Consider the following 17,795-nt stretch of genomic DNA (forward strand, 5'->3'; position numbering starts at 1 on the left):
AAGAGATTAGACAACAATGATTGAGAGAGGAATGGAGCCAGTGGGTGAGACATTGTAATGTATTATTTACCTTCATTTAGAGACGTTTAGAGTTCAGTAGAGCTTTTCTTGTATGTATACATATTATAAAATGAGCAAGTGATAGTATTGTAACAAAGGCAAGAGAGAAGGTACAGTACTCAGTATATATGTTCTTCTATCGCCATCTTAACTCCGTGGATTTGGACTCCGCGCAATTTTGTGTAACGCAATTCTCTCTCGCTCGCCAGGATTGCTATATAAAATACATATTCGATTTAGAGCCGTTATTCCTATGGGATTTTGTTAAGAAAACATCGCCAGAAACATTTTTCATCACTCGATAGATGAATTGAAGGATTCTTACTTTAAATTTGCATTAACTTGTCCAACATCTTCGTCTGACAAAAAGATAAAAAAGTACCCTTGGCATTATCTGACAGATTTCAATTAATCCGATCGAGAGAATTAAAATATTTCTGGATCGGCGCAAAGATTTAGAATTGAAAGGATCACACTTTTCACGATTAGAAAGAACTTTGAATCTAAGTTGCCACACCTTCCGTCCATTACATTGGTATAACGCGTTCACGTCCATTATTTCCAAATGTTTAGCAGAATTGCAACTAGGAGAGTTGTATCTGCACCCAATGCACGTTTAACCATCGGCGCAAAGGTCAAACATCTTGCGACACCACGTTTTACCAAAGCATATTCTACTGTACCACCACCACCACCACCATCACCACCACAAAGGTCAGTACCCACTTACACCTCGCTTTTCTTCAACATATTCAAGTATGGTCTAGGTGCTGGTGCACTCGGAGTCGTTGGATTCTTTGGGTTTGTCGGTTACAAAATCTATACCGAGACACACCCTGGCAAACAACAGCCTCAGTCGGCCACGTTCCCCAGTGGTGAGCGCAAAAAAACATTAGTCATCTTGGGTTCAGGATGGGGTGCTGTAGCGTTATTGAAGAATTTGGACACTACGTTATACAACGTGGTTGTAGTGTCACCAAGAAACTACTTCTTATTCACGCCGTTATTGCCTAGTGTGCCTACTGGCACTGTTGACATGAAGTCGATTATTGAGCCAGTTAGATCGATAACTAGAATGTGCAAGGGGCAAGTCGTTTACTATGAAGCTGAAGCAGTTGATATTGATCCTGAAACCAACACATTAAAAATTCAACAGTCGACAACGGTGCATTCTGGTCATTCAAAGGAAAGTTCGGCATCTACTAGATCGCATAAGATTGGTGATGGTAATATCGAATATATCAATGCTACGCTTCAATACGACTATTTGGTAGTTGGAATTGGAGCTCAACCTTCAACATTTGGATTACCTGGAGTTGCGCAACACTCTACATTTGTTAAAGAAGTGGGTGACTCCATGAGGATCAAAAAGACCTTGATCGATCTTGTTGAAGCAGCCAACTTGTTGCCGGAAAATGATAAAGACCGTAAACGGTTACTACATGTGATTGTATGTGGTGGAGGTCCAACTGGAGTTGAAGCCGCGGGCGAAATACAAGATTACATTGATCAAGATTTGAAGAAATGGATGCCCGAAGTAGCCAAGGATTTCAAAGTGACCCTTGTTGAATCACAACCCAAAGTGTTGCACACCTTCAATCCGAAATTGGTTGAGTACACCAATCAAGTGTTTCAAGACACAAACATCAACTTGGTCACCAGTGCCAGAATCACTTCAGTAGATGACAAGAATTGCACTGTTTTCCACAAGGTTTCACAAGAGACTGAAGTTGTACCTTATGGTATGCTCATATGGGCAACTGGTAACGCCACTAGAGACTTTACCCATATATTGATGGATAAGATTGAAGAACAGAAGAGTGCCAAGCGTGGATTCCTCGTTGACAAGTTTCTCAAATTACAAGGATCATCAAACATTTACGCCCTTGGTGATTGTACATTTACGAAATATCCACCAACGGCCCAAGTGGCTCACCAACAAGGTGATTACTTGGCCGATTATTTCAACAAGTTGCAGAAGTTGTCTAGTTTGAAATACAAGATTGAGCATGATGCCAACCCATCTGAAACTTTGAAATCGAGAGCAGCTAGATTAGAAGCCAAATTGCCTCATTTTGTTTACAATTATCAAGGATCCTTGGCGTACATCGGAAGTGAGAAAGCCGTTGCTGATTTGGCATGGGGATCGTGGTCAAATGTGTCGACTGGTGGTAACTTGACGTATTTGTTTTGGAGATCGGCATATATTTACATGTGTTTGTCAGTGAAGAATCAAGTTTTGATCTGTATCGATTGGTTGAAGGTTTACGCTTTTGGAAGAGATTGCTCGAGGGAGTAGGATGTGGATGCGTTGGAGGATAAGTTTTATTTAGAAGACAATTTGGATAAAGACTAACAATAGAGATAGATATCTAAAGAGACGGTATACGTTTGTAGAAACAGGCATCCATCATCCACACTGTTCTCTATAGAGAGGCATTTTTTGGTGCCGAAGTGCTACCGTCCATCTTTGTCAAAAAAAAAAATCTCATCTCTTTGCAGCGACATAAGCCAGTCAAAAAAATTCAACTAACTCAATCACAAGCCACATACATCAGCTTGCAAGACATAAAGATGAGCGACAGACGAAGAATAACCGGGCCAGTAAACACTCTTACACCAAACATCCCCATACACGACAACAACACACCAACATCACCAACATCAACATCGTCAACCTCATCAAACAACGCCAGTAAATCCTCCACCAGTCAAGTACCGCCGTTTTTTCTCAAACACGGACTAATCACAAATTCCAACGGTTCAGCATACTTGGAAATAAACAAAGGCACAATAATCCAAGTATCCGTATTTGGACCACGACCAATCCGAGGCTCATTCATCGACAAGGCCAGTGTCAGCGTGGAGACCAAGTTTCATCCACACGTGCCACAACCACAATCAAACATCTTCAACGCGTACAGTACCAGCATTGGCAACAACAACAACAACTACAACAACAACAACAGCAGCAGCAGTGCCAGTGCCAGTGGCAACACTGCATCATCGTTGTCAGGGTACAGGACCGGAATGACCCCAATCGAACATCGATACAGCTCATATTTGGAATCTTGTCTATTACCAAGCATCTTGTTTTCAAAATACCCCAAATCGACAATCGACGTACAAGTAAGCATCATAGGCACTGACGCACAATGCCAGGGTTTAAGTGGAATGTTGTGGCTCATGCAATGGATTGTCGTGGCGTCAAGCTTGGCCATAATTGACGCCGGGATCGAAATCAGAGATGTCGTGACTAGTGGAGTTGTCAAGTTGGATTCGGGAAATGGGGGAGAAGTTGCAATAGGACAGGATTTGGATCACGTGTTTGATAAAGGAGGTGTTTATGCGTTGGTAAGTTTTATGAATATGAAGAATGATGAGATTGTGGGATGTTGGTTCGAAAGTGATGGGAAGGGGGAGGGACATGATGCATTGATGGAGTCAGAGATGGAGAAATTGATTGATGAATGTTGTAAAATGTCAAAGTTGATCAGGGCAAATTTAAATACATACTTGTTGAAGTCATTCAATTAAGAAGGAATGGACGAAGCTTTGTTAACCTCTTTATAACATCTATAAAAATAAAAATAGCACAATACTCCACTGATACCCTCTCTTTTGCCCCACACCCATTTATTCATTCTTTTTTATGCTCATATCGTACGACAAATCATTGAGGATTTGATTGATTTCGTATAATCTATTCGCCACGTCCTTGATGGAAGTATCATCATGATTTAGATAGATTTTCGAACTGATGCGAATATTTGTAGCTTGTGACACAATTGAACTTAACAACTGATACAATTCCAACACATTGGAGTCAGATTGTGTGGCTATTGATTGTATAGAAGTGTTAATTGAATCAATATCAAGCACCTTATCAAATACCTCAGTTTTCAACTGCTTTGCAAATTCATCCAATGATGATTCTTTAGTAGGCACATCAATGTGTGTAGTTCTGATTTCAAATGGTTCGGAAATGTATGCAACATCATGCCCGGAGTCCAAATGGTATCTTACTTCGTAAACACCTTGTTCCCAAAACAACTTCTCTTTGGCAAACGTGAGTGATCCATTCGGAGTTTCGCAATTTCCCCATCTTCCAGATGAAGAAAGCAAAGTCTTGTTTCTTGAGTATGAAGTTTGCAGGATCTTGTATAATCCGATCCAGTCCTTTGGCGAGTGAGTGGCTGCAGGTGATTGCCAATTGACTTTGATTGGCGTCCCAATAGTAATATATTTGGAGTTGGTTGTCGAATCAGTTTTCAAATCAGGAAGGGTCAATTTATAGTCAGAGTTGGCAAATGACAAATTTTGCGACAATTCAATCAATTTTTGCTTTGACAACTTGACCGATGAGTTTTGTAAATCCTTGATGAAATTTTCAAATGACTCAGCAATGCCAGATGCGGGATGACTGCTTCTTCTTCTGCTCCTCCTCAGTGGTTCATCATTACTGATTCTTCTTTGAATGACATCGGGGATTAAATGTTTCTTGAAAGTTTTTGTGACTCCGGAATCCTGATTCACCTCCTGTTCACCATACACTCTAAGCATATGGAATTTTTCGATAAAGTTGATACGAACAAAGTTGTTTGCCACCCACAAGATGCAACAAACCAAATTCTCAAAAGTTGGCCAGATAACGAAAACGCCCATGACTCCACAAACACCAAAGATTTGTTCCGGGTTGTTCAAGTAACGATACACACCGGCTTTGGTCAAGTGGTGCGATTTGGCAATGAAGAAATCACCATAAAAGTAACCAAAATAGCCAATCAGATCAATAATGGACGCATTGATCCAAGTTTGAGTTGCAATCAATAAGCATCCAATAAGTACTCTCAAGTAGAAAAAATCATGGAAAAATACTTCGGTTGTACCTTGGAGAACGTGTGCCAAATTCATACCAAATAATGACGAGTAAGTCAAGTTGATCAACGAGTTGTACAAAATTGCCCAATTATTGAGCGACTTCTCAACTGGGATGTCATTTGAAAGACACCACTTGGTGAAGTATTTAGAATAACTTTGCAAAAGCAATAACGTATTGATCACAAAACTTTCAAACAACTTTGTAGCCACAGTCAATGCAAAGAACAACTTGTATGAATTTTTAGACAAAATTGGTATAATGATCCCATAAGTTGAAATTAAAATCAAATTCAATACATCACTAGCTCTCATCCAATTGAAGTTGTAAAACCCAACCAATGGTGGCATATTTTCAAAATGTTTCAAGTCTTTTAATTTCAAAATTTTGATTAAATTAATTTCGTTTTTGGATGGGCCATAGATTTTATCGATATGGGGGTTTTCAATATAATGAAGGAAAATCATTTGCAAGAAATGACCAAAAATGGAAATTGCCAACACTGTGTAAGATTTAGCAATCAATGCAAATCCATAATATCCGATATACCCAACTGAGTACATTGGATGTGGAACCATTTCAAACACTCCATCAAATATCAATTCTTCATTATTAATTTGTCTGAAAAAGAAGTCACCCCAGTACCAAGCATAATCCTTTATTGTGTTGTGAGCATTAACTTTAACCCACAAATTGAACAAGATCAAACTTGACCCAACAAGCACTCTCAAATATACAGTCCAGCTATTGGAAAAGTCTTCCGCTAAAGAGCAAGTGTAAACAACGCAACAAAAAGTGACAAAATCTGACATCAATATCAAGTCAACCAATTTTCTAAAAATGAGCCAGGTATTGAACTCAATGGGTAACGACGAGATATCGTAATCCTTACCACGTTGCGATTTGAGTTCGTTTTGGACCAATTGGGCCCTAAACAGGGTGTTGTTTGTGTCAAACAATTTGCCCTCTTTGGCCCAAGATACCAACCTATTGTGCTTTGATTGTTGTTGCAACAACCACCCGATACCAAAGTTGTAAGAAAGTCTCCAAAAGGTGTACATTGCCACAAAGATGACAATTCGTGCTTGATTCAGTGGGATCAAAAATACAAGAAGATTGGCACACAAGCAGGCCAAGATTGCCAATTCTGAATTTGATTTATGCAACGACGGATCAAACAAGGTCTTTACCATATCGTGAGTTTCTGGAACTGCAAAAGTTTCCCCAGAAAAAGTTATGCCCTTTGGGCCAGAGCCAGAGCCCGCTGCAGCAGACGACAGCAGCAGCAGCAGCAGCAGTAGCAGCAGCACCGCGTCATGCTTCTCAAGCTTCTTCGAAGGTGATGTTAAAGAGTCCATAGCAATTACTGGACTGTTACTAGTAGTTTCAATTTCAACTGACATGACACAACACAGCAAAAAGGCAGACCAAAAAAAAAATTAAAAAGTAATTGTGGCAGCCAAAAAAAGAACAAGGAAAATTGCTTTTCTTTAAAAGGGGAGACGACAATTGCTCTTATTTGAGAAGAACCAATGGTTGGGGACTATAAATGAAAAGTGAATATAGCAGTGTTCTCAGTTGATAGTGTGCCAATGATAAGCGACAAGTCTTATTCTGTATCTATGCGATATCGCCTCTTGCCAAAGGAAGTTGAAATGTGTTGAAAATTTTTTTTGGTATATCTAGTGGAAAAATCTGGAGGTTTATATGAGTTGTTTATTGTATGTGTGCTGTGGTGTGCTGTGTGAGTGAATGAGTGTGTGTGTGTGTGTGTGTACAAAAATTTAATATAGGAGAGAGAAAGGACAAAGAGATGATAACTGTGTGTGTGTGTGGGGGGGGGGAGGAGCGGAATCTTTTCAACTTTCCAAACTACTTCTCCAACTACACATAGAGGACTTACTCTTTCGATCAACACTTGGTATGTACCCGATAGAATACGTCACGTCCGTTCAAGCTAACGGAGGTAGTTGAAGAATGGATTTGAATTGATGCAGCAGTGACTCTGTAAATCACTGTTTCGTATTTTGTACTGCATATAAACTTCTGTTGGTCTTTCACAAATTTTATCTCTTTCAAAAATATAATATGTATATGTATATATACGATAAGCTTAATTATGAAGTGAGCAACAAACATTCTCACGCTACCCCTCTCCTCCCTACTCCCTCCTTACTTGTTGAAGACAGTGGATCATATTTATCTTCTTTACTTTGTTATTAGGTTGAAGTGTCTCTTAGGTATAAGACACCTTAAAAGATAGATGCTCTCGACTAATAAGGGTTCGATTTTTGTTGTGTGTGCTGTTTGTGTATTTGAGTTAATGATCTTGTGACCTCTAATAATAAATTACATTGTACACAAGTACACTACCATTAAGCAATTTTGCATGTGATTTTTTATATCAACACATACTATTCGACATCTTTTGCAACCACATTCATTACATAACATACATACCTTCCACTTACAGCTCATCAGCAAACCAAGAACAGTATGAGGAAGTACAAAAGTTATTGAGATAGCAGCACAGAGCTTACACCTTGCACTACATCTCTTTACAGATTCCAGCCCCTCCTTCTCCCCCCCCTGTTCACTCTCATGATCTAACAACTCATAATTAAACGAAAAAGAAATCTTCAAATCTATTATACATAACACATATCTCTCTATTAAATAGTAAAAAAGTCAGTTGTATCAAAACGACTCAATCCCCCCCAACACGACTGAAAATAACAAAAATGGGTGGAGCCACTAAAATAAAATGAACTAGCGATAAAGCAAACACTGGAAGGGAATGACACTCTTCTTAAAAGCGACGGTTACCCAATGGAGCAGTGTTTGATCCCGAAGAGTAACTTCTGGCGCCACCTCTACCACCACCAAATCCACCTCTGCCACCGCGAAATCCACCACGTCCACCACGTCCACCACGGCCTCCTCTTCCAGCACCGTACCTAATATGACTTCCATAACTTCTTCTATCATATTGTTGCAACTCAGGAGGAATAGTTTGATGTGCTTCTCTCATAATTTTGCACAAATCTCCACCCAATTTCTTGTTGTTGTCGGTGAAAAATGAAATAGCAGTACCTGTAGCACCACCTCTACCAGTTCTACCGATTCTGTGGACATAATCTTCAATGTTACCTGGCATATCGTAATTGATAACGTGTGTGATTCCCTTGACATCTAAAAAGAAAAACAATTCTGTTAGTATAATTTGCATAGACAAAACATAAACCTTTACCTCTCCTCATTAAAGGAACGAAACACTTTAGCGAATTCCCCAAACAACAGAAGAAGAAACTAGAGTCTAAAGATACAGGAAGATACAAGAAAAAAAAAAAGGAACATAATTTCGAATGTGAACGTCAATGGAAATGAAGGGGGGGGAAGGGACCCCACACTGCTGAGAAAGTACAAGGACAAAAGCATCCTTTATCTTTTCCAATTTTCCACGGTGTTTTCCACACCCCCCTCAATCAAAGCCACTTGACCCATTTATTGAATATTTGACAAAGAACAAGACCTTCAGTCGGAAAGACATACTAAACACACAACATGCAAAGAAAAAACACAATACTAAACACACACATATTTTTCATTTATTGATGAAAAGTGTTTGACTTCATTCAATGACCACGGAACAGTCTAAACAAAAAAAAAATAGAAAGACAGTCCATGTTGTTGAGCGTTTTCCGTAAGTAAAATAGCAAACGCTTCAATCTCTTCTTTTTTTTTTTTTTTGGTCTTTGCACATTTCGAACACAGGCAATAAGTAAATCGTCCTTGATGAAAAATCAAAGTGAAAACGCACGCCGCAAAGTAATAACAAACGGAACTGCTATGCTTCACCTCTCATATTTCTCATTCAAGACAGAACATCCTTTCAACTGATATCAATAAGAAACAGTTTCTAAGCATCTGCACCAAACGACATTAAACCTGGTCCAAAAGAATAAAAGGAAAAAAAAAAAAATAGAGCATTGATGACGTGGTTTACCACATCAGCCCCGCTTTCCTTTCATACAAAAACATCATTGATGAATCCATAAACAAATATATGTGCGCCCATTGGTAATTTCACATTTGTGCAACGCATAATATTCAATTCCTTGCTCTTCCATTCATTTTTTTCAATTCAATAAACAGTGAAGAAGTTAAAAATAAACTTCATTCTTGTTGACTTATCCTAAACGTTCACACTTGGCTCTTTTTTTTTTCCCCTTCCTCTTTCCTTGCGTGAATTGGACCCGCCATAATCACAATCAAGTTTCCTCTGGGTATTAAAAAATAAAAAAAATAAAAAAAAAAAAAATTTCAGTTTTTCCCCTTCAAAAGTTTCATTCCTAAAATGCAAAAGTTAATAGTCTCCGGGAATACAATCTATTCCCCTTCCAGTGCACGAAATATACATACCAATACCTCTGGCAGCAACATCAGTTGCAACCATAATAGAGTGAGTTCCTTGTCTAAACTCCTTCAAGACCCAGTCTCTTTCGTGTTGTTCCTTGTCACCATGAATGGCTAACGCAGGCCATCCATCTGCTCTCAAGTAACTAGTGACATCGTCACATGTCCTCTTGGTACTGGCAAACACCAATACCTTTGAATTGGTGTCACCCAAAGCACTTTCCAAATACTTAACAAGCATGTCTCTCTTTTGATACTCAGTAACAACTTGAACAATTTGTGTGATTGTGTGAGAAGCAGCCAATTCCAATGAACCAATAGTGACTTGAATTGGATCATTCAAGTAATCTCTAGCCAAAGCTTGAACTTCCTTTGGCCAAGTGGCAGACCACATCAATGTTTGACGGTCTGGTCTGATTTGATCAACAATCTTTCTAATTTGTGGCTCGAAACCCATATCCAACATCCTATCAGCTTCATCCAAAACCAAATAGGTGACTCTCCTCAAGTTTGTCTTGCCAGCTTCCAACATATCAATCAACCTACCTGGAGTGGCAATACAGATTTCAACACCCTTGGCCAAATCTCTGATTTGTGGACCTTTCGGAGCACCACCATAAACACAAGTGTTTCTGATTCTCGACGATGAACCAAACTTGCTACACTCAGTTTGGATTTGACAGGCCAACTCTCTTGTTGGAGCCAACACCAACACAATTGGACCATCACCTGGTTTCAACAATGGTTGGGCATTGATATGAACAATACCAGGTAAACAATATGACAAGGTCTTACCTGAACCAGTAGCAGCTATACCAACCATATCTCTACCACTCAAAGCCATTGGCCAACCTTGACATTGAATAGCAGTTGGCTTTGGGAATCCTTGTGCTTTCAATTCATTCAAAACATAATCAGGAAATCCTGCTTCATCAAAAGTAGTAATTGGATGTGGAATATCATGTCCTTGTACACTCATTTCATTTTCGTTTCTAAATGCTTGAATATCAGCATCTGATCTGGCAGCAACATCTGGATGTTCAGTGTAAAAGTTCTTTTCAAATCTAGGCAAGTCTTCAAGGTTCCATTCTGGAACACTCAATTCTTGTCTTGGAGCATCATTGAATCTTCCACCTCTTCCACCACCATATCCGCCACCTCTTCCACCACCGTAGCCGCCACCGTAGCCGCCACCGTAGCCGCCACCTCCTCTTCCACCGTAGCCACCTGCTCCACCTGAGCCACCTCTGTAACCTCCGTTATTGTAAGACATTTCTAATTCTGCTGATTTGATTGGTGAGTTGTTATTATCTGATTGATTATAGCTCTGTAGGTCAAATCAAAGATGTGTTCTATGGAAGGAAAAGAAAAAGGGATGGATAGTGGGAAGTTTTTTCTTCAGCTCTTCTTCTTTTTTCTTTCTTTCTTTCGCTTCACAAATTTCTTTTTTTCTCTTTTTTTTTTTTTTTTTTTTTCCTTCAGAGGCATCGCAGGTGAAACATAACACAAAAAAGCCATAACAACACCTCGTCTCTATCTCGACAGATACCTACAGCAGTTTAGAATAACTAGGGAGCTTAATGGGATGTAGAATATATGACAATAGGTTTCGGCAAGCAATATACTGCTGGGTACGTGACCAAGCTTCACAGAAGGTGACGAGTTCACAGTCTTTTCTTATACAATTACACACTACGAAGGTTGACAACTGATTCTCTAGCAAATCACAGACAGACAGCTCGATCAATGGACCTGAATTTGCATTTTATTCATCAATTCTCTATCCTATAAACAAACTGTCTCGTGTAGCAGACTCATCTCCTCTATCATTACACCTACAATGTTCTCTGTCATCATGCCACCCTTCAAGGTGCCTCGGTGCTATAATCTCCTTCCTTCAATTTTTGCTCAAACTTCTCCTCAACAACTCCACAAAGCTCAGCCAAGTTATCCAATCCCTGATGCAAAGCTTCCACAGCGGAAATGTTGCCATACGTCTGTATCCTGATATTCATTTTGCTCTCACTAGGATGTGGTATACTGTACCCACAAAATTCAACCTCGGGGTTCTTCATGATGATATAACGTAAAGCATTACCCAACGTATGGTCTTCTTCCAATATCTGGAATGATGCTGACGATCCATCTTCAGATGCACCGGGGAGCATCTTTATCTTGTCAACATCGTATTCTATTTCTTCCACTTGGTCTACCTCGTCTATTTTTATATCATCTGATGACATTGCAAGCTGCTAGATTCTTCTGTTGGTCGTTTATAGTTAATGCTTCTAACTCACTTGTCTCGATGAGACGGCCTAAAAATCAAGAAACTATAATTTTTTTTTTTTTTTTTTTTCATTGCCAATGGCATTTCGCTACCACGCACGCAAAGCAGTAATTAGTAACAGCTACACCTCCCCCCACAAAAAATTATCATACTTCATAAAAATTTACTCTAAGCTATGCAAAACTAGTAGACAAATCTAATACAAGTATCTGAAATCTGGAGAAATCTTTGACCCATCATTACCTTCTCCCAACTCCTTTTGCCAGTCAATGGTACCATTTTCAATCTTCTTGTTCAATTGTTTCAACCTAATTCTCAACAAGAAAACCAAAATTATTGCCGCAACATTAAAGGCTATGTTACAACTCATACCTTTTATATAACGAGGTCCATCAGATGTTGGGTACAAGAATGCAGTCCATGTGTAAGGTGAGTTACTCAATCCAATCATCAAAGCAATTGAAACAGCTCTCTTTGCTGGAGGTCTAGGAACAGAGTTTGGCATCCAAGTGATAATCACCACATAAGCCCCAATAATCCCTGGAATCATAATACAGTAACTGAAATATCTGGCACCAAAGTTGGTAGTTGCAACAGGGATAATGAAGGACACCGTAGCACAGATTAATGGTACAAGAACGTGATATGTTCTTTCTCCAGTTTTATCAGCATGTCTGGACCAGTAGTAAGAAACGGGGACCGCAAGTAAAAATGGCGGTGCCGTCAAAACCAAAGTGAGGGTAGTATTAAAATTCAAAGTGGCAACAATGGTTGGGAAAAAATTGAGAATACCAGCAGAAGCAACCAAAAGACTCAATTGACCAGTAACCATCCACATCTTCTCATCCTTAACGGCCAATTTAAAACCTTGCCAAGTGGTAACACGTGCCTCCGCATCAGAATCAGCAACGTCGCCCAAATCCTGTCTCAATTTCCACTGAATGATATCCCTCTCCTCTTGACTCAAAAATTTGGTGTTGTCTGGCTTGTCAGGCAAGACAAAATAAGCAAATGGAACAGTTAAAACAGTGATACCACCTTCAAGAATAAACAACCATCTCCACCCTGCAATACCTCCCAAGCCACGCATCTTTAATATACCAGCAGCCAATAAACCACTAAAAGCCGAACTAAGTGGACTTCCTGCAAACAAAAGCGTGTTTCTCGTGGTCAAGGACTTTTTGTCATACCACATAGACAACATCATCAACGAACTGCAGAAAAACGCGGATTCAGCAACACCAAGAAAGACACGAGCACAGGCCAACCCAGCATAGTTTTGAACACCACCAGTCACGGTAGAAATAGCACCCCAAACGGTCATCACCACCGTCAAAAAGATTGAAGGACGGCCAAACCTGTTCAAAATCATATTTGCGGGAACTTGGAACAAAATATATCCAACAAACAAAATCGAAATACAAACTTGATATTGATTGCCCACTAAACCCAAGTCAGCTTCCAAACCATCCAATCTGGCATTCGCAATGTTGTTTCTGTCAAGGAAATTCAAAATGTAGATAAACAACAACATTGGAATCAATCTCAAGTCAATTTTTCTTGTTGTTTTCCTATCCAATTCCTTCAATTCTTCCTGGGTCATATGTTGCAATGATTCTGGTAAGTTGACGTAATGGTCCTTTGGCTTGTCTTCAAGCGATGTCAAGTTTGAGTCAGCCCCTGTCAAACCATCTATAACCTCATTCTTTTCTGAGACCAAATATTCAACTTTATCGGTTTGGCTGTTCGGTTGTTCGCCATCAGAGACGTTAAGGTATTTACCTTCCTTTTCAGTGGACATAATAGCAAAAAGAATAAAAAAATAAAAAAGGATGAGGATGTCTCTGCTGCCAAAAAGATCTTACCTGGGATAGAGGAAGGATCATGCTTCTTTATATAGCCTGAGCCATTTCCCAATATACCCCAAAGCTTCGTATACGCCTCTCATACTTTGCAATTTTTCAAAAAAAAAAATAAATAAAACGGGCAGAGTTTCACAATATCTGAAATATAATATATTCAAATGTGGAGTATGGATAATTTCCCAGTCTGTTGGCGTTAAACATCTTCCTTCTTTCCTCACACCGCCCCCTCCCGCATATACCCTTCTTTGCACAACGAATACCCCGCGTGCGGAATGGAAGAGTAAGATTTCATGCTTTGGTGCATGGTCTCATTTGATCACTTGGCTTGTTGCTTTAACTGTCATTGTTACGTATACAACTGATCTGGAGAGAGCTGCTACCCCGCGCAAAGTCAACTAGTTGTCACAAATCCCACAGATTTAACCTTATCGATAATGCCCAAAAAAAAAACACACACACATGATTCGAAAGCAGTCTCAAAGAAAGGCTTATCCGGGGTAATCAATCTCAATAGTTTAGACAAGCTTCAGATTAGTGAATGCAGCCGTATGAGCGGAACTGAGACGATTCAGTTGAGTCTTGGCTAAGTAATTGAACAATATTTCACTTGACTTCCGTAACTAAGACACCAAGAGGGGAAGGTGGGGGGACCACTCTGCACTCTGCACTCTGAAAAGACAAACTCCCACATAGTAATCATCACAAAGCGGCTCTCTGTACACTCAAAGTGTTTTTGCGTCGTTCATAGTGAAAGATGGAATTTGCCAATTATACGAGGGGCGATTATGGTGTGTTGTATTGTTTGCCCAGAATAAAAGGTATTTTCTTGGGAGTTGATATTCTAATTCTCTGCGGTCCGCAACCAACGAAACCGAAAAATTTCTCGTCCAAAGAAGAGGAGTACTTTATGTGGGGATCGTAATACGGAAGACGTTACTGTCTCTTGGAGATGGCCATTTCTCCAGAAAATAAAACAATTGTTAACTAGAGCCTAGCAATGAATGCATGATGAACAGATCAGTTACAAAAAGAGGCAGCATCTGTGTTGATGTTTAGAAATAGCGGAAGATATTCTTACCCACGTGACTGTAACTTCGGTGATTGCAATCACTGATAAGCCTATCTTCATACTTGTACTAAATTCCGTGTCCTAAATTCGTTGCTTTAATGTTCATGTGCCGATCTCTTCAATCTGGTCCGGATTTCCACACGACCATGGGTGTCCGAAGTATTGTGTTGCATTACGAGAGTTTTTTTGAGCAAATGAAATGTGCTGCCCACCGCATCTCCTTCTCACCGAGTCCACAGTAACTAGATCCCCCTCCCTCCTCCACTTTATTATGCTTGCAATGATAATTCCGTAATTGAGGGTACAGGTGACAACAATAAAATGATACTGAATGTTGATTAGTCTCCCAGAGTTCTTGAAAGTTCTAGCTAAATGGCACCATCTTTATCAAAATACATGAATGTCCCAATGCGCAGCAATGGGACCAAGCATAAGCAGAGAAGCCAAGCCATTACATTATCTATGTCATCCAATTCATTAGTCTTTTTTTTGTTCTAAACATATCAAATGCTTCTCTAATACAAGTATCTAAAATCGGGTGAGATCTTTGACCCATCATTACCTTTACCCAACTCCTTTTGCCAGTCCATAGTTCCTCTCTCAATCTTTTTGTTCAACACCATCAACCTGATTCTCAACATAATCACAAAGAGAATAGCCAACACAATAAAGGCAATGTTGCAACTCATGGCCTTGACGTAACGAGGTCCATCACTTGAAGGATAAAGATAAGAATTCCAAATGGAGGTGGAATTACTCAAACAGTTGACCAAAGCAATAGCAACCGCTCTCTTGGCTGGTGGTCGAGGACATGAGTTGGAAATCCAGGTCAATATGACAACGAATGCGGAGTATAGACTTGGAATCATCAAAATCATGGAGAAATATCTTGCACCTGTATTTAAAGTAGCAACCGCAATGATAAACGCCACTAAGGCAAACACCATTGGGATAATGATGTGGAAGGTTCTTTCTCCAGTCTTGTCAGCATGTCTTGCCCAAAAATAGGTGACGACAACAGCAACAATATAAGGTGGAGCAGTCAAACACAAGGTAATAGTATGGTTGAAGTTCAAAGTACCAACAATGGTGGGGAAGAAATTGGTCACACCACAAGCAGCCACCAAGAAACTGTGCATACCACAAAGCATCCACATCTTGATATCCATAACTGCCAATTTGAGACCTTCCCAATCACTAACTTTGGCTTCCACGTCAGTATCATCAACATTTCCCAAATCTCTCTTCAATTTCCACTGAATGATGTCCTTCTCTTGTTGACTTAAAAACTTTGTGTTGTGTGGAGTATCAGGTAAAACAAAGTATGCAAATGGAACAGTCAAAACAGTGATACCACCTTCAATTATGAACAAATACCTCCATCCTTCAACTCCTCCTAACCCATCCATATTCAAAATACCAGCAGCCAATAAACCACTGAAAGCGGAACTAATCAATGAACCAGCATATAAGATTGAGTTCCTCGATGCCAAGGTTTTTTTGTCGTACCACGAAGACAAGATCATCAATGCACTGCAAAAGAATGCAGATTCCACCACTCCAAGCAAAACACGAATGGCGACCAATCCGCCAAAGCTTTGAACAGCAGCAGTACACGTCGAGATGGCACCCCAAATGGTCATGACGACTGCCAAATAAGCGGAAGGACGGCCCAATCTATTCAACAACATATTGGACGGCACTTGAAACAAAATGTAACCAACAAACAAAACGGAAATGACTATTTCATACTGGTTTCCAACTTAACCCAAATCCTCTTCTAAACCACCCAATCTCGCACTAGCGATATTATTACGATCGATATAGTTCAAGATATAAATGAAGATCAACATTGGCATCAATCTCATGTCAATTTTCTTGGTTGTCTTTTTGTCCAACTGTTTCAACTCCTCTTGGGTCAAGTCTTGCAATGATTCTGGCAAGTCAACATAATAGGGCTCTTCTTCAATTTCAGCTGAGCCCAACTCGGTATCGGACTTTTTCAAGTAACTTCCTACCTCGATGTGGGAAGTGTTGGCTTTTGGATCTTCCAAGTCTTCGATGTGTGCAGCACCTGATTTTTCAACTGACATCTTTTTCTATTGCCGGTTGTGGTATGAACTTTGAAAAAGAGATGAAGAGAAAAGATCCAATGATGGGATAATGGGTCTTTTATATATATATATATATGCAAATTTTTTATTGATCATACAGGAGCTACATCTGGTTATCCCCCATGAAATACGGCGTTTCAGGACTTAAAAAAACACTCAACAAAAAAGAAAAAATGGCAAAAATGTTTGTTCCTTCTGTATTCATTGCGAAAATGTCTTGTGTAAACTAAAAATAATTAATTTGTAATTGGTTTAGTCACGTTGACACAAAAGTTAAGTTGTACAAACCTCGCGAGGTGGGGAAGAAGAAGAAGAAGAAGAGTGAAAGGGAAACAAAAAATGCAAATATGTAATTAGTCAATAGTTTCATGGTTATGACTACACGCCAGTTGGGGAGTTAGGTGTATAGCTAAGTAATTTGGCCAACTCACCAAACTTTAATCTGGTTACTATATAGCGACAGAGGCTCTTACAGGGCAACATATTTCATGTAAGACGATGAAGTTATTCATACTCTGCAACATGTAATAAAATTTTTTTTTTTTTTTTTTTGATTGGAGGAACTATAACAACAATAAACAAAAGAAAACAAAAGAAAAGAAAAAAAAAAGATTTTCCGAGATTTAAATTCACGCCAACATCACATTTACATCTCTTGCAAACGAGCAGAATAAACAAAATAAGTGAAGTTAACTCTGTGATATCGTCTTGGCATCATTTAAGAGAGCTAATATTATCTTTTATAAGCTTCAAAGAAGAGCCAGATCGCAATTTCCATTAGTTGTAGATTTGTAAGTAAGTGACATGATTGCCAAGATAAATATTTAAGTGGCTTTATTTTTTTTTTTTTTTTCTCTTTTCTTCTTTTGTTTTTCCGTGGGGGAAGAATCCGCATTACTCTTTGAGCAACAAAAGTTAGTCTTACACATAAACACGTAAAACGTTTTTTTTTTTTTCCAAAAACACCCCCCAACAATACCAAATTACTCTAATCAAGCGTGTAAGTTAGTCTTTTTGGTTTCGGCTCACTATTATCAAACCGAGATCGATCGGTTTAGTAGTATATGGAGATGGCTGACTCGCTTTCCGTCAACAGTTTTGATGG

At 39.3% G+C, this 17,795-nt stretch overlaps 5 protein-coding genes and 1 pseudogene across 6 annotated transcripts; 1 reads left to right on the forward strand and 5 right to left on the reverse strand. All coding sequences in view use genetic code 12, as the record gives it.

Annotated features, from left to right (window-relative positions):
* Positions 1-625: 625 nt before the first annotated feature.
* KGF57_001171 lies at positions 626-3,597 on the forward strand (annotated as a pseudogene). Its single transcript has 2 exons — positions 626-2,316; positions 2,493-3,597. Coding segments are annotated over exons 1-2 (2,796 nt in total).
* A 99-nt stretch (positions 3,598-3,696) lies between these two features.
* Positions 3,697-6,342, reverse strand: CHO2 (phosphatidylethanolamine N-methyltransferase; the record flags this gene model as incomplete). The annotated part of the gene is made up of 1 exon (XM_051750350.1): positions 3,697-6,342. The coding sequence occupies one exon, from the start codon at positions 6,340-6,342 to the stop codon at positions 3,697-3,699; it is 2,646 nt and encodes an 881-aa protein (XP_051610317.1).
* Positions 6,343-7,748: 1,406 nt separating this feature from the next.
* DBP2 (DEAD-box ATP-dependent RNA helicase) lies at positions 7,749-10,628 on the reverse strand (the record flags this gene model as incomplete). Its single annotated transcript, XM_051750351.1, has 2 exons — positions 7,749-8,131; positions 9,362-10,628. The coding sequence occupies 2 exons, from the start codon at positions 10,626-10,628 to the stop codon at positions 7,749-7,751; spliced, it is 1,650 nt and encodes a 549-aa protein (XP_051610318.1).
* A 592-nt stretch (positions 10,629-11,220) lies between these two features.
* Positions 11,221-11,598, reverse strand: RPC19 (DNA-directed RNA polymerase core subunit; the record flags this gene model as incomplete). Its single annotated transcript, XM_051750352.1, has 1 exon — positions 11,221-11,598. The coding sequence occupies one exon, from the start codon at positions 11,596-11,598 to the stop codon at positions 11,221-11,223; it is 378 nt and encodes a 125-aa protein (XP_051610319.1).
* A 240-nt stretch (positions 11,599-11,838) lies between these two features.
* KGF57_001175 (uncharacterized protein) lies at positions 11,839-13,443 on the reverse strand (the record flags this gene model as incomplete). Its single annotated transcript, XM_051750353.1, has 1 exon — positions 11,839-13,443. One exon carries the CDS (start codon positions 13,441-13,443, stop codon positions 11,839-11,841), a length of 1,605 nt encoding a protein of 534 aa, XP_051610320.1.
* Positions 13,444-15,091: 1,648 nt separating this feature from the next.
* On the reverse strand, positions 15,092-16,669 carry KGF57_001176 (uncharacterized protein; the record flags this gene model as incomplete). The annotated part of the gene is made up of 2 exons (XM_051750354.1): positions 15,092-16,278; positions 16,363-16,669. 2 exons carry the CDS (start codon positions 16,667-16,669, stop codon positions 15,092-15,094), a joined length of 1,494 nt encoding a protein of 497 aa, XP_051610321.1.
* Between the last annotated feature and the right edge of the window lie 1,126 nt (positions 16,670-17,795).

Source organism: Candida theae (assembly GCF_024610275.1).
Source record: "Candida theae strain CBS 12239 chromosome Unknown scaffold39, whole genome shotgun sequence".
NCBI classification, from domain to species: domain Eukaryota; kingdom Fungi; phylum Ascomycota; class Pichiomycetes; order Serinales; family Debaryomycetaceae; genus Lodderomyces; species Lodderomyces theae.